This window comes from Gorilla gorilla, chromosome 16 (assembly GCF_029281585.2).
Source record: "Gorilla gorilla gorilla isolate KB3781 chromosome 16, NHGRI_mGorGor1-v2.1_pri, whole genome shotgun sequence".
Lineage (NCBI taxonomy): Eukaryota > Metazoa > Chordata > Mammalia > Primates > Hominidae > Gorilla > Gorilla gorilla.
This window is the reverse complement of record NC_073240.2, coordinates 66,863,200-66,878,932: the sequence shown is the minus strand read 5'-3', so window position 1 is coordinate 66,878,932 and position 15,733 is coordinate 66,863,200. Positions and strand designations below refer to the sequence as shown.

The window sequence follows — 15,733 nt, the reverse complement described above, 5'->3', positions numbered from 1 at the left end:
TATTGCTCTGAGTGTGCTACAGGAGTAAACACCATCTTGGGGCTCTGTGCAGTTATGCTTTATGGGGGCTCACCGTGTTGTGCTGAGACCAGCAGCTGCTGGGACCTTGCTGCAGCTGCCACCGCCCCTGCTCTGCCAGCCTCAAGGGACCTGCTGTTGTCCCGAGCTGGGCTAAGCAAGGTGTGACAGAGGCCAGGTCATTGCTGGGGAGGTGACACCTCAGGCTCCAACTCAGCAGCAGAACTGACCTTCTGGAAGTGGCCAAGGTTTGGCCCCTTGATCGGAACAAACCTTTCTGATCAATCCCGACTCCCCTTCCGTCAGGGCTCTGCCTTAGCAACAGTTATGCTTACTTGAGACTAATAAGTTTATGGATGCTAGCATGTTTCTTCTCCCAGAGGATGCTTTTCTGTGTTAGCAGAGGCCTTCAGGAAAATGTGCCTTATTTTTTGTAGTTTTAATGGTATTTATTTTCTGCACAGGTAACACATTCTCCTGGCTCAAACTTTAACAGTTATAAAAGGCAGTGCAGTATAAACTTTCTTCCAGACCCCCCTTCCTGGAGGAAATCCATGGTACCAGTTTTGGGGCATCTTTCTGGAGATATTTTATGCATAGATAAGGAAATATACACATATATTCTTCCCCTATACTTCAACATTCTTAAACAGATGGTAACATATTCTAAATTCTGCTCTGTACTTTTTTTCACTTTAGCTCTTGTATTGTACACTTTTCAGCACCCAAAGAGCTTTCTGTTCCTTTTTGTGGCTGCATACTATTCCATTGTGTGGCTGTACCATGATTTACCCTTTCCCTTGAGTATGGAAAGCTAGGTTATTTCTAGGCTTTTGCTATTGTAAACAGTCCTGCAGTAAATGACCTTGCACATTTGTCATTCTCTCAAGTTCAGATATATTGAGGTGGTGCTTCTTCCCAAAGACACAGAGTCAGACCCCTGAGTGAAACGCTCAGGAGAGAACAGAGCACCTGCCCATCCTCACCTCAACTAATTCATGAAAGCACGAACTCCCTGGGACTGCAAGGGAAGTCAGGGGCCCCCAGGGTAGGCAAAGCTGTTTCTCTGTATAGCTGCAGGGCCGGATGAGGGATAGAGAGTGGGAAGGGGGTGATGGGCAGGGACATCCTGCAGGGTGAGCCAGGGAGGGACAGGATGGAATGTCTGCTCCCTTTACCCTAAGTCTCACAGGCTAAGAGGATGACATGTCCTTTGCCTTGGTGACCCTAATTTGACCACTGGAGTTCAGAGGAGAGAGCTGATCAGGGTTCTGTTTCCACAACCTCAATCTGCCCAATGAAGTGCTTCATGCCACTGCACTTGGGGGTTTCCTCCTCTGCTAGGAAGCCTTCCCTGCTCACCCAGCCTGTGGGCCAGCATCGCTTCTGTATCCACCTGCCCCACAGGCTTGGGTTTGCTAGAAAGGCTGCGTGTGAGAGTTGGGGGGAGCGCGGGCTTTGGGGCTGCACAGTCCTGGGTTTGAATCCTGGCTTAGAAGCAGTGTAATAGGTGATTTTAAAAATAAAGTTATTTAAAAATAAGGGGAAAACATTAAATGTTCAAGTAGAGTTGTTGGACATGTAAGGAAACTCTTTGGGCTTGACCCTGGGCGTAGTTTGGATTGGGGGGAATGGAAATCAACTTCTCGAAGCTCTGGTTAGGGGAGAGCTGAACATTCCCAGCTCAAAGAATGTGAGGCTGCAAAAGGACTCTGGGAGTTTGTCTCCTCCTGCCCCGTCCTGCACTGTTCTGGCCAACAGTGTGACCCGTCCACATGAGGAGTTAGCCACAGAGCTGGGGCATGGACGGGCGGAGGACTCTAGACTCTCAGGCCAGGGGTGTTAAAGAGTCTTTTCAAGGAAGAAGTGCGAGTTCCTGGAAAGGCAGGGAATTTGTAAACACAACTCAGTGAGAAACAAATACAGCCGACATCATGAAAAGGATGTGGTTTTGATAAGGACCAATTCATAAAAGCACAAACTCCCTGAGATTGCAAGGGAAGTTAGGGGCCTGCAGGCTGGGCAAAGGTGCTGGGAGGGAAGGTGGGGGCAGGATGGGAGGGGTGACTGGCAGTGGCCTCTCACATCCGCTTTGTGTTAGGTTTATTAAAGTGCTAAATCAGTGGTGCTAAGTAGCTCCTGATTTAGCTTCTCACTGGAATAAGATTTAAAATCAGTGGGACCACAGGCTGCTCACTGCTGGGGATGTGGCAGTGACAGCTTTCCTAAACAGGGTGGGCTTCGTGGAGCAGGATGGTGGCAGCAGCCTTGCTGCAGTCCCCAGGACAAAAGGCTAACTTTGAAGGGAGAACACTTCTTCACAGGTGGGCACTGTCCCTGCCACACCCTGCTTAGAAGCCGTGGGTTCCTGTCACTCTATCTCTAACTTCTATCAGATCCTAATAGAGAAAAATCCCCTGAAAGCTTGTCACATGGAATCGAAATAAAATGTGTCTGGGGAGCAGGAAAGGGCAGACTTGCTGCCAATACGTGGAAGTTCAAGGAGGCAGATTTCAGCTCAGTGAAGCGAAGTGCTTGTAGTAATCAGAACTGCTTATAATTGAAAGGGGCTTCATTGATTCGCTCATTGACACATTCAGCAAATGATTATTAAGCTTCTGCTGTGTGCCGCTACCGAGCTGGGTGCTGAGGAGATGATGGTAAGAGAAACAGCATCCCCTTTTCAGAGGCTCCTGAGCCAGTGTTGAAGACAATCAAACAAAAACAGTGACACGTGACCCTATGATGGGGTAGGGGAGATGTTAGAGGAGCACGAGCCAGGAACATCTAACCTATGGAGGGTAGCCAGGGACAGCTTCCTAAAGTACGGAACATTGAAAGTGACACCTGAGAGATCAGTTAGCCAGGTGAGGAGGTGGGAAGAGGGGTGGGATGGGGGATGGGGAGAACAGCATGTACAAAGGCCCAGGAGTTGGAGAGAGCCATTTTCACTTGAGGACACGAATGCAATGGAGTTAGGCAGGAACAGAATGCCTGTGTTTGCTGTTAGCAGAAGCATCTCGGGAGAGGTTTGGCATGAGATGAGGGAGAGGGTCTGCAAGCACTGGATGGGGTGGTAGAAGCAGGGACTGTGTTATTACTTGGCCTCTTCTGTCCCTAGATGCTTGGTTTTGAGTCTGCTGAAGTCCCTGAGTTCAGCATGCTTGAGTCTCACAAGTGTGCTGCCTTCTCCAAAGCCAATGATGACAGGAAGAGTTGGGATTTCTGGGGCCCTTGCTGGGAGCCCACTCTGCCAGACACTTCACAGGTGTTATCTTATTTCTCCCTCACTATCATCTATTTGGGTAATGTGATTAGTCCAACTTTATAGATGGAGAGCACAAGGCTTTGTGATGTTAGGTAATTTTAATTGACTCAAGGTCACATAGCTGGCTCAGTAGAACTGGGACTCAAACCCAGGTCTGTCCAACCTGAATCCCAGGTGCCTAACTACTTCCCTCTGCCTGGAGCCTCCCTGATGGAGGGCAGGAGGTGGGCACCATCCGTCCTTCTGTCCATCCTCCCAGTGCCATCTCCTTCGGGACTCTGTCATATGTCTCCTTGAGAAGAGGCAGCTCCTTTGGGGAAGGCAAGTTGCAAGGCAGAAGCAGGGGATGAGTTTTTAAATCAGAGCATTAAAAAAATGCTTGACAAGCCTCATGTTTTGCTTTCCTCGTAGGTGGTAAGGATCAATTTCCCAAAGAAAAAAATCAATCAGTTGGAATGTGTCTTTCTGGAGAAAGCCTGGCATCTGTCAAATGGGGAAAAAAAGACCCAGAAAAAGATTTTCTTGGGTGGTGTGCGGGGGGTTGCTGACTCAGGCCGTATGCTCCAATATCATTAACAAGTTGAAAAGCTGTTGCTCCTTGCAGGGATACAGCATTGGTGGTTCGAACAGCTCGACCGAGAAAATCCTTTGCAAAGCAAGGAAGGCTGGGGTACCAGGAGCCGGCCACGAGCAGATCTGGGGCCCAAAGCATCGATTAAGGGAATTGACTGCAATGCTGGAGCTTTTATCAGGCCCAGTGGCTGGATGTGATTGCTTTATGTGGAAACCCAATAGGAATGTTCTGACAAGTTGACAATTTTAGTTGATAAACAATTATTAACAGTTAAGCCATGTTGAGGTGAGGCAGGCTAATACCCTGGGGTGATTAGTAGCATTGCAAGGGAGGTCCTCAGGGGAGTTTGTAATCTGACACTGGCATTTGATGACAGACGGCCCCCAGGGCTTCAGACTGGGGAGGCCAGAGCCTAGGCTTTGATGCAGAGTCACTGGAATTTTTCTAAAGACCGTTTTGCCATCTAGGGATTTGGGGCTCAGCATTGCCCTGGTCTTATAGCTTAATTATGTATTCACCTTCAGCCAGATGGGCATGGCTCAAGTTAGTACAATTAGAGCCCTGACGAGAGGACAGGGAGCCTCTGCAGATTCAGACACTCATTTGTTCAGCATGTATTAATATTTATTGAACACCTGCCATGTGCTGGGCATCATGCTAGGTGCTGGGACATAGCCCATTCCTTGCCTTCATGGAGGTATGGAAGACAGACAAGTAGTAGAGAGAAGTTAGTGCTGTGGCCTATGGGGCAAACCAGATACTGTGGGAGCAGTGAGAGGACCTCATCCAGCCTGTGGGGAGGGGGTGGTCAGTGCAGTCAGGGGAAGCTTCCTGGAGGAAGTGACATCCAAGTTTATGTGAAATGTACACAAGTAAGTGGTGGGAGAGCTGGAGATGCAGGTTGTAGATGGAGTTCCAGGCTGTTTGAAGGCCCAGTGTGGGGAGGGCAGGGGCTCATTCACAACCTGAAGTTCCAGTGCCAAAGATGAGAGGGCAGCCATCAGGGAGCAGCAGGCTGGAGAAGTGAGGGCCTGATGAAGGAGGCTGAAGGAGTCACACAGACAAGTGTCACTTTCTCTGTGAAGCTCTTCCTACGTCTTCCCCTGTCCCTGACATGTGGAAGAAGTGTCTACTCTCTCAGGGCCCATCCTGCACTCTGAACTGGCTATGATTTCAGCACCAGTAATGTTCCAGTGCCCTTGCTCGCCGGCTCACCCACTCACTGGCTCACTCACCCGCCTGCTCACCTGCTAACCCACCCACCCACGTGCCCATCCACCCACCCACCCACTCACTGGCTCACTCACCCGCCTGTTCACCCACTCACTCACTGGCTTGTACTCTTGCTCACCTACCTACCCACTCACTCACCCACCCACCCACACGCTCGCTCACTCACCCACTCACCCACCCTCCCACCCATCCAGTGGCTCACTCACTCATTCAGGTGCCGTCTCCCTTTCCTGCCATCAGGTTGTTGGTACCACGAAAGAAGGAACTGTGACTTATTTGCTTATGCTATTCCCAGCACAGCATCTGGCACATAGTAGGTGCTTAATAAATGCTTTTGGAGTGAGTGACTGCTCAGAGGAATGAATGACTTTGAAAAACATAGTGAGGTTCCCATGTGCCAGGCATTGTTCTCAGCAGTTTACAAGTGTTAATGATTTAGTCTTGCAATGAATTTATGAGGTAAGGGACCATTGTCCATGTTTCACAGGTGAAAAAAACTGAGGGAGGTTAAATAACTTGCCTGAGTAACCCACGGCTTGCAACCGGGAAGTAGCAGAATCCAAGCCTGAGTCCCGACAGCCTGGCTCTCGGTCTGTTCTCTGACCTTACACCCTGGCCTGTAGGAATTGGAGTGCGGCCCTTGTCCCTCTTTGGACAGCTCTCTATGGGGTGCCAGAGAGAGAGAATTCTCCCTGCGGCACTCCAGGCCCCTGCTCTTTAGGGGAAGGGTCAGGAGCAGGTAGGGGGAGGATTCACCGCCCAGAAGACCAGGAGGCAGGGCAAGGCCTGGCCCTCTCTGTATTTTGGACTCCTCTCTCTAACCCCTGCCCACAGAGCCCAGCCCACAGGAGGTGCCCGGTAAATACTGGTAGAGTGAATGCACATGTACATGGTACTGCATGAATGGGCAGAGGGTGCGCGGGGGCAGGGGGACCTTGGGGTACAAGCTCACATTTCCCCCCCAAAGCGCAACCATTGGGGCTTCATGAGACAAAGCGCCTGAAGGTGGGACTGGGGCCGCCTTTCATTCCATGCTCCTCTTCTCTGAGGACCAGATACGGAAAGGGCTATGCCCAGTGCTGCCCTAGTGGATGATCATTCACCAGTGAGTTGACTCTGGACTGTGTCTCCTTCCCCACTCCCAGTCCCAGCCCCTCTAGTTTTACCAGGGCTCCTTCCTCCCCACCCCCTCCCTGCCTAACGCAGGCCATTCTATCATCCTCTGAGCTGGAAATGAGCCTGAGCATGCTCAGGGGCCATGGTACCCCAGCTCCCCAGCCCAGTCCTGGGAAGAGGAATATTAATAACAACAGCAACATTTTAAAAAGAAAGCAACAGTTATAACTAACCCGTGGTACTTGGTGCTTTGCATGAGTTAACTCATTTACTCTGTGCAATAACCAAGTCAACAGCCATTCTACAGAAGGGGAAACAGGACCAGAGAGGTTGCTCAAGGACATGCAGCTAATGAGTGGCAGAGCAGGGACCTTGGCTTTTAATGCATTGCTGCCTTGGAATACAAATCAGCAAGGGCACCACCAAATTAAAGGAGAGTGGCAGGCTGGGCTGTGGCTCACACCTGTAATCCCAGCACTTTGGGAGGCTGAGGTGGGCAGATCGCTTGAGGTCAGGAGTTCGAGACCAGCCTGGCCAACATGGTGAAACCGCGTCTCTACTAAAAATACAAAAAGATTAGCCGGGCTTGGTGGCACGTGCCTGTAATCCCAGCTATTCGGGAGGCTGAGGCAGGAGAATCACTTGAACCTGGGAGGCAGAGGTTGCAGTGAGCCGAGATTGCACCAGAGCAAGACTCCATATCAAAAAAAAAAAAAAAAAAAAGGAGGGGTGGGAGGGATGGGGAGTGGCTCTTGGCCAGGTTGGGTGGGGGTCACACCCTGCAGGCCCCAGTCCTGCAACCCAGGAGAGTGTTTGGCCGTTAATGTCCTTCTACCTTATCAGCCTTGCTGGGGAAGTGCTGCTTGTTAAAACAATAATTGTCTCTTCATATATGGGATCCCAATGTGGCCACAGCAATTAAAAGCCAACTCTAGATGGGCTGAGGAAAGGACCAGCCATTTTTATTCTTCCTGGCTATGGAGGGGACTGAGGGCTGGGAACTGTAAAGAATGAGTGGTACACATCTGATGAAGTGTTTTAGAATTCCCCTTGGTGACTCCCCAAGCCCCACTACAGACACAGACACACACTAATACATACACACATGCCGTGTGACCTTGGGCATGGCGGAATCACTCATGCTAAGCATGTCACCTCAGAATTGGCACTTGGGTCCACGTGGATGTAGGTCATTTTATTTCCAAGCTGAATCCAATGACAGCCTGATCTGAGGCCTCTTGCCAAGAATGCTAATGGCAGACTGATCAATGTGCCTTGGAGCACTGGGGAGACTGGGTTCGGGGGTGGCTCTGGAGGTGATATGCTGGAGGATTCTGGGAGGCTACCACCCTTTCCCTGACCTCCCAGTCTTCTTGGATCTTAGCTGAATGTCAGGCTAGTTGGCCAGGGGGCGTGGAAGTTGTCTTTATTTATCCTGACCCTTTCATGTAAGTAATTTTTATAGTTCCATTAACTAGTAAGACCATTTGCAAACTTCCAGGCAAAATATATGACCACAGGCACCTCAGGGACCTGTGGGTCATCTTGGGTGGAGGCCCAATAGAGGGAGAATTGATTCAGAGGGCTTCCATGAGCTGGGGACAGCAGATGGGGCCACCTTTGGTTAGGGAAGGGCCAGTGTTATCTGAGCAGCTTGATTGCAGAGGAGACCCCAAGTCTGACGCACACACACCTTTGCTTGGTGCCAAGATCGCTGTCCTGGGTCCTGGCCTGCTTATGCAAGCTCACCTGCTGCCCCAGGACTGATGCCCTGGCCTTCCATCTGTACCTCTGAACACGTTTGTTCCCGGGCCAAGCTCTATGCCTGCATTTGTAGAACAAATTCCTCTCAAACTTAGCTTGAATCAGTCAGCCAAAGAATTTGGCAGTTGCTATCATGGAGGCTTTTACTCCCAGAGCTGGAGGGAACATTTAGATCCTGTCATCCAACCCTTTCATTTCACAGACAGACAAACAGACCCCGAGGAGGGAGGGAGATGAGCTAAGTTCTCACAGCAAGTCAGTGACAGATCTGCTGCTGGAACTTACTCATCTTACCCTGTGCGAGCAGGCTTTTGGCATCACACGTGTGGGTGCAAATCTCAGCTTGGCTCCTGGACCAGTTAGAGTCCCAACCAAGAAACAGATGGCATTTTTTTTTTTTTTTGTAGTTTTTTGAGATGGAGTCTTGCTAGAAGGCTTCTAGCACATTGGGAGGTCAGAAGCAGGACTGAAGCAGGGTGGTGAGAGTGCAGTTCATATTTCTTGGTGGGGCCAGGAGAGGGTGAGTGGCTGGCCCCATCACACGGCTGGTGCTGTCAGAGCCCATCCAGCTGCCCTGTCCATGACAGCAGACGGATGTGCAGCAGTGTGAAGAGGGACTTGACAAAACACTCTGTTTAGAGTTGTAAGTTTCCAAGAAGGAGGCCAGGGTGGCAGCACCCTAACCCAACCCCTCCCAGGCAGCCACTGGCATGGGGGTCTGTGGTCTGAAAGAGCTTAGGGCACCCACACGCTCTAGGAGCAGCAGCTGAGTAACCCCAGGCCTCTGGAGACGGGCTGCCAGCTGCTGGCATAGGAGTCAGCCGCCCCAGCGCCAGGGATGGCCACCTCCATCCTCCCTAGGAGACTCTCCCCGCAGCACCCCCAGCCCCTCCCCACCAGGTGTCCAAACACGCGGTGGCCCAATTGCCAAATACGGCAGCCTGAGCCTCGGGTATTTGCTATCAATATTTCATGCTTCAAACAACACTTACGAAATATGAATGGATTGAGGTTTTGACAAGCAAATAGTGCAGGCAAAATACCAGGACAATGAGGAAAGGAGGGAGATGCACCTGCATCCCTGGGGTCAAGCTAAGGGACTGTGGGATGACCGTCCTCCATGAGTAGCACAGAAGCTGACCCCGAAGCTGCTGCCTTAGCAGAGTCCTTACCAGGGTCTAGGGGCTGGATACAGGACCGAGCTGAGGTCTGTGTCTGCAGTGTGGGGGGCGGTGTTCTGCAGACTGTCCTGCTGGTCTCTGGGGCTTTGGGAAGTGACCAAGGGAAAAGGCAGTGCAGTGTGGAGCTTGCTCAGAGCACCGGAAGGCTGTTCCCTCCCAGCTTGGAGAAGGCACAGGCGGTAGGCGGATGGGCTGGGTCTCTAGGATCGGGAGCAGGGGGCAGGCAGGTCATTGGGTGGTCTTCCTTCTCAAATTACCTGCCCTCCACCCTATCCCTAACCTGTGTGGTGCTGAGCATGTTGAAGCAGCTCCTCCACCCTCTGTCTCTGGTCACCACTGACCTTCTTGTGGGCCTGTCACAGCACCCCTCTGCTGTTCCCTCTGGAACGGCCCCACCGCCAGCCCCTGAGCCATGTGGGCGGGGGAGGCTATCCAGCCTGGGCAAAATGTGAAGTCCCCACAGCCTTGGGCTCTCTCCACCTTCAGAGGCCTCTAGCTCCAGGAGCCACCCCAAGCTCCTTCCTCCCTGGCTGAGAGGCCACACACTGCCCAAGGGGCCATGAACGCTCAGGCCTCAGCTTCTCCAGGTATAAAACAATGGGCCAGGACATGATTTTCTCTTAAGTCTCTTCGAGCCCTGACACTCGGCAGGTTCGCAAGTCACTGCTTGATTTCACCGCCCTTGGCAGAGACCCCAGGGATCAAGGTCCTGCTCTCTGCAGTCAGAAAACAGTTGGCGGTGTTAGTGAGCTAATGTGACAAGCTGTAACACGGATGAGCCCAGCTGTGGAGCGTGCAGGGACCTCAGCCTGTGGGGGTGGGGATGAGGGAGAGGGAGCACTGAGGCCAGGGCTGGGAGCTGGCTGGGCTGAGGGGCTGGCATCCCGTGGGGAGCCAGAGGATGGACACTGGTGTGTCCTGGGGGCATTGACCCATTTGAGCTTGTTTGGAAAGTCCAGTGAGAACAGGGGGAGCCCGGGCAGCAGGACTGACAGTCTTGCTAGCTGCCGCGTGAGCAGCACATTGTGGTTCTAAGTGGAGCTGTTCCCCGGGGTCAAGGCCCACTGGGTTCTCCAGCACTGGGTTAGCCGCTTCTCAGGGCTGCAAGCGAGCGGGGCTCCAGCACTGGGGAAGCACCACAACCCTCCCCGAAGGCTACCTGTAGCAATCAGAAGGACCCAGGTGCTAGGGATCTCCAGACACACCACAACCCAGGCTTGCAGTGGACAGGCTGACTCCAGACCACTGACCAGTGGGGCATGTGAAATGGCTCTTCTGGGGTCTACCTTGCCTGGGGCCTGGGCAAAGCTAAGGCAGCAGCTTCGGGGTCAGTTTCTATGCTTAGGAGGGGCCAGAGGACCACATCAGCCATAAAATGAGCCTTGTTGTTTAACCCAACAGCATCTTCCCAGTGGGCATTTAGGCCAGGCAGTGGGTGGGAGGCCATCAAAGGGGACCATCTGCTCCCCTAGCCCAGGCCAGTACTGGGCAGAGAGAAGTCTCTTGCTTTTGGGAAAAACAAAACAAAACAAAAAACCATCTAGATCTGGTCTAAGGAATTGACAGGGTTGATGGTAACTGCTGATTCCCTGAGCTTTCAGACTTGGTGGAGGTGGCACATGGGGGCTTTCTGTAATCCTTCACTGATGGCTTAGATGGTGGGGCAGATCTTTCAGGAGCAAAAGATGACCTTGAGGAAATGTGGATTCTGTCAAAGAAAGAGAAAAATAATTTCCCTTCCTCAAACTGCTGTCAATAAGCCTCGGCACCAGAGTGGTTGAGGGAAGGTGCCTGCTGCTGTAACCTCCCACCTCAGGAGGCTGCAGCATTCAACTGCGTGATAAGAAATTGCCAGGCACTTTCTAATTACAATTATCATCATCGTGGATGTCTCTCTTAATTACTTTCTTATAATTAGCTGTTGCTTTTTTCCTCTGCATGTGTGTACTTTGCAGATTTGCTGACATTTGAGAGCCCCAAAATAGGGACATTTGGGGAGGAGGGCAGAAAGGTGGGGGGAGAAGTGAGAAGGGACCTTCTTTTCAGGCAGGCTGATACATTTTGGGGCCTTTTCAGAAGGATACTAGGGAAAGCAGAAGATACAAGGGACAGATCATTTCCTAAGCAGATGGGGAAAGAGAGCAGGGGTGTGGATTTAGGAGCTGAGGTTTGCGGCGGTCTCTGTTGTTAAACGTTGCAGGAAATGTTCTCAAAAAGCCAACGAAGTTACCGCTTCACCAGCTTGGGTTTCATTTTAAGAAATGAGCTGGGATGAAATGTACTCTTGTAGGATCCATTCTGGAGTTAATTAAATAACTCAGGTCAGGTGTAGCTTGATTTTCCCCCCAAGCCAGTCATGCGTTCTAAGCATCCCTGGGCACCAGCGAGTTGTGACAAAATGGATTATGCTCCTTGACCAGATGGTTGGTTTTCACTGTTTGTTCTGGTTCTTCCTCTCTCTCCCCATGTCCCCTCAGCCCTGTGTACGGAGGAGTGTGTGCACGGCCGCTGCGTTTCACCGGACACCTGCCACTGTGAGCCTGGCTGGGGAGGGCCCGACTGCTCCAGCGGTGAGTCTGGGGTTTGGGGGTCAGGAGGCCCCCTGGCTCTGACTTGGTAGGGGAGTGGGTTGTGGTGTGTGCATGCTACATTTTTGTGTTGTGCTGGGGCGACTTGGGGTGGGCTACCTGAGCCTGTGTGAACATCAGGGAGGAGGTATACCTGCAGTTAAAACATGGTGGCACTTGAGGGATGGTGATTTATGGGGGCCTGTGAGGGCATTGTGTGTTGTATGTGTAGGGAATTGTGGGATCATCTGGACAACTCTGACTTTTGATGGAACACCTCTGGATATGGTCTTTGATGGTTGATGTGAAATTGACACAGTGCCCAGGAGTACACACTGAGGAGGTCGCCATTGTCTAGCCCTGGTCCCCAGGTTCACTGGTCCAAAAGCTCAGTTTTGTGGGTGCCCACAGAGGCTCAGGGGAAGTGATTTGTGAGACTGGTGGACATTTGGGATGTCTCTGTGTCCCCAAAATTAGAACAGGACACTCGTGGGGGCAGGTCCTTGTGTTTCTACATTTTTGTGGGTGGATGGTTCACCTTCTCCAGGGAAGCCTTCCTATTGAGCCTGGGGTGAAGTGGATGCTCTCCAGGCTGGCCCAGTGACCTACAGTGGCATGGTGCATTGTCTGTACTGTGGGGCTGGCCACCAAGAGGGTAAGGCATACCTGGCAGCTGTTCAGGGAATTCTCTGCCAAGAACCCAGATGAAGATGAATCCTCCTTCCCCTCTGGTTTATTGCCCCCAAATATTTGCAGATGACTTGGCACATTATGCAGTCAAGGGTTGGTTAATATCATGGTCTTGTTTGATTTTCAAAGAGGACTTGACTAAGGCTGAAGCCCAAATTTCCTCCTGCTTTGAGTTGGAGTAAAGTCTCTTTATGGTGACCTGAGTGGATAACAGAGCCAAGCGGCTCCACTAGGGATCTAAGCCCGATTATTTGCCCATCTTGGGGAGCCACCTCCATGTTCCCCATCCCATACCTGACTACCATAGTCATGAAAACTTAGGAGAATGTTGGGTCCATGTTGGCCCAGTGTAGTGCTGTTGTCCTTTTCCCCTCTCTCTGCTGCAGTGGAAACATCTAGTTATGTTTTTTTGTTTGTTTTCCCAAAGGCCTTGACTGGAGCCTCTCTGTCTATGCAGTGCATGAGAACATTCTGGCCAAAGCCAGTATGTGGCTTTGTTTTGAGCCTGGGTGATTATCTTGGCTCAGGGAGTCCATAATCTGTTTGAGGTATCCAAGAAACCCCCTAACGTGTTAGGACCTCCAGTGACCACAGTGGCCTCCTCCTTCCACTTGTCCTACTGCTTTGAGTGAGCCATGACTGGGAAACAGGGCCAGACAATGAAAGGTAAACTGAGGCACAGGTGAGCTAAATAAAGGAAGATGTCCAACCAGTCTTTCTGTGGACTTGAGCTGCAAAACACACTGGGTAAAATGTCTGGGCTTCCCCCGCCCTTATCTGTGTTTTGTTTTGTGTAACTTGGCTTACAAGGAATCTTTGAGGAAGGAATATGTGACTTGGATTAGGTCAGCCCTGCTGGGATGGGTCTGCCTGCTGCTGCTGGATTATAATGCTGAAGGCAGCCTATTGGAGGTTGAAATACAGCCTGGGTCCCCCGGGGCCCTGAGTATATAGAAACCACCAGTGAGTGCAACTGTGTTTAGTGCTCGCTCTATGCTCGGGACTGTGCTGGGCCGTGGGGAGGGCCCTGGAGGGTTTTTTAGACGTGGTCTGTGTCTTTTCAGGGTTTCTGGCCTAATGAAAGAGATGGAACAAAGGTGGCATTTGATGAACAGGACTAGGCAGTTTAGAGTATGACTTGCCCCCAGAGTGAATTTACCAAGCAAGCAGGGAAACAGACTTGTTACTTTACAGCACAGAACTAGGCTGTCTGATTTAACTCCTCCCATTCAGTCACCAGACTTGGTGCTAAGCAACCCAAAAGCTCTTGCCTCTCAATTAAATCCACCCTCATGGGTTGAAGAGCCATGACTTTTGGATCTACTCAAAGGCATGTGCTATTGAACCCATGGGAAGTTCTAAAAGGGGTTCCAACCCTGTTTGAGGGACAGCAGCATTGAATTAAAGCAATTCATAGATTCTCACCTTCAGTGTCATTCAGAGCACTGAATGTTTAGATGCTCTGCTAAGAGCTTTCCAACCTTTGCTTGAATACCTCCACTGACAAGGAGCTCACTACCTCTTTTGGAAGCCCATTCTCATTGTTGGAAAGTTTTCCCTTCTCTGCAGTGGAAATCTACCTTTTAGCTTCTACTGATTGGTTCTTGCTCATAATAAAGTCCAGGGCAGGGTGATGGATGACCATGATGCTCCTTGTCCCTGGAATTTCTTCCAAGGACCTCACTGGATAAGACCACAGTCTGTGTGTATAGAAATGATCATCTCAGAGCAGTTGATAATAGCCATTGAGGCTGCACAGAAGAAACCAGAGACCCTCCAATGGGTCAGGTATTAGAAGATAGTGATCATTTTCCTCCCCAAGTGTTTCTTCTCCAAGCTCCCTTGCTTCTCACCTGATGTCATCGGGACTACCTTTCCCATCTGGTTTCTCTCCGTTGGCCATGGCCTTTATTCCTCTTAAATGCTCACTCCTAGATCTGGCCACACAACTGCAAGCTTGGTGTGACCAGTATGGAAAAATGATAGTGGAGATAGCTACTATATATTGAATTTTACTGTGCACTGAGTGCTTTATTTACTTATCTACTTGTTTAATTTTCACAACAAACTTATAGTATGGGAATTGTTATTTATCCCCATTTTACAAAGGAGCAAGTTGAAGCAGAGAGAGGTTAAAGAACTTCCAGCAGACACAGTTAGTCGATGGTAAGTCTGGGACTATCACCCAAGCAAAAACCTATGTCCTGAACCTGAACTCTTAATTATTTATACAATTGTAACTTATAACTCTACCTCCTTCTGGATGCTCAACCTCTGTTAATATAGTCCAAGGTTGAAATTGATCTGTCATGAGAAAACATGGTTGTTCATAGGGAAAAGTGAGCTCTGCTTAAAAGATGTGGCCCTGAGATATTGCTGTGGAGACAGAGGAGTCGTCCGTGGGACGCAAATTGTTACCAGCTTTCCTCAAGTAATTTGAGCCTGCTTGCTACATGCTATTTGGGGGTCTATCTGCCAGTGTGCTCTCTGCAGTGCCTTAGGGTCTTTGTGGGCCCAAATCTGTGGAGACAAGTATCTTGGTCCCTCTTCAGTGTGGTCTCTGGAGATCACTGAGTGGGGTCTATATGTGTGACACCCTTTCAGAGAAGCTTTGGTTTTGTTTAATTGAAAGCATCATTCTTGTTTGTTTTTTTTCTCTCTGGTTCTTAAGTTATACCTGTTCATGTTAAAAAGAAAAATCAAACTGTAGCAAAAGTTAGACAAAAAAGGTTAACTCTCCACCCCAGAGATAACCACTGCTGGCATTTGGGTGCTTATCCTTCCTGCCATTCCTCTATACATTTGCGCATTGGGCTAGATCTGGATATAACTTTTATTATTTAGATCAAATATATGAGCTAGTCTATAACTTGCTGTTTAAATTTAACTTTATGTCATGCACTCATTTTCTTGTTAATAAACGTGAATCTCCTCTAGATTTGTAATGGCCTTACAGAATTTCATTCTATGAATTACCGTATGCATTTAACTAGTCCCTTGTTGATGGACATTGAGGTTGTTTCTGATTCTTCACCGTCATAGGCCCACCATCCTTTTTCCAAGATCCGTGGGGCCTGTTGGCTTCAGAATTTAGAATTTTTCAGAGTTTAGAAAGCATGTGGTGAGTATGTTGTGTGTGACATATGCCCCCATGGGGGTCTGGGCAGCACCCTGGGTGAAACAGTGATATTTCTGAAGTGACATATGACTGATCACATCTAGTGACATAAAGGCAATATATAACCTCAAGTCGGTTTCATGCAGATTTTGCCTCTAAATGGATTTTGGTGCTGAATTTTTTAAAACATGTTTTGGACTTTTT

General features: G+C 50.0%; 1 protein-coding gene across 6 annotated transcripts in view; it reads left to right on the top strand.

Moving 5' to 3' along the window:
- Positions 1 to 15,733, top strand: part of MEGF11 (multiple EGF like domains 11) — a 389,675-nt gene that overhangs the window by 178,978 nt on the left and 194,964 nt on the right. For all 6 annotated transcript variants that reach the window (XM_063698633.1, XM_055362651.2, XM_055362646.2 and 3 more), the window contains one exon: positions 11,632 to 11,724. In XM_063698633.1, coding sequence (XP_063554703.1) covers positions 11,632 to 11,724 — 93 coding nt within the window. The remainder of the gene's footprint in view (positions 1 to 11,631; positions 11,725 to 15,733) is intronic.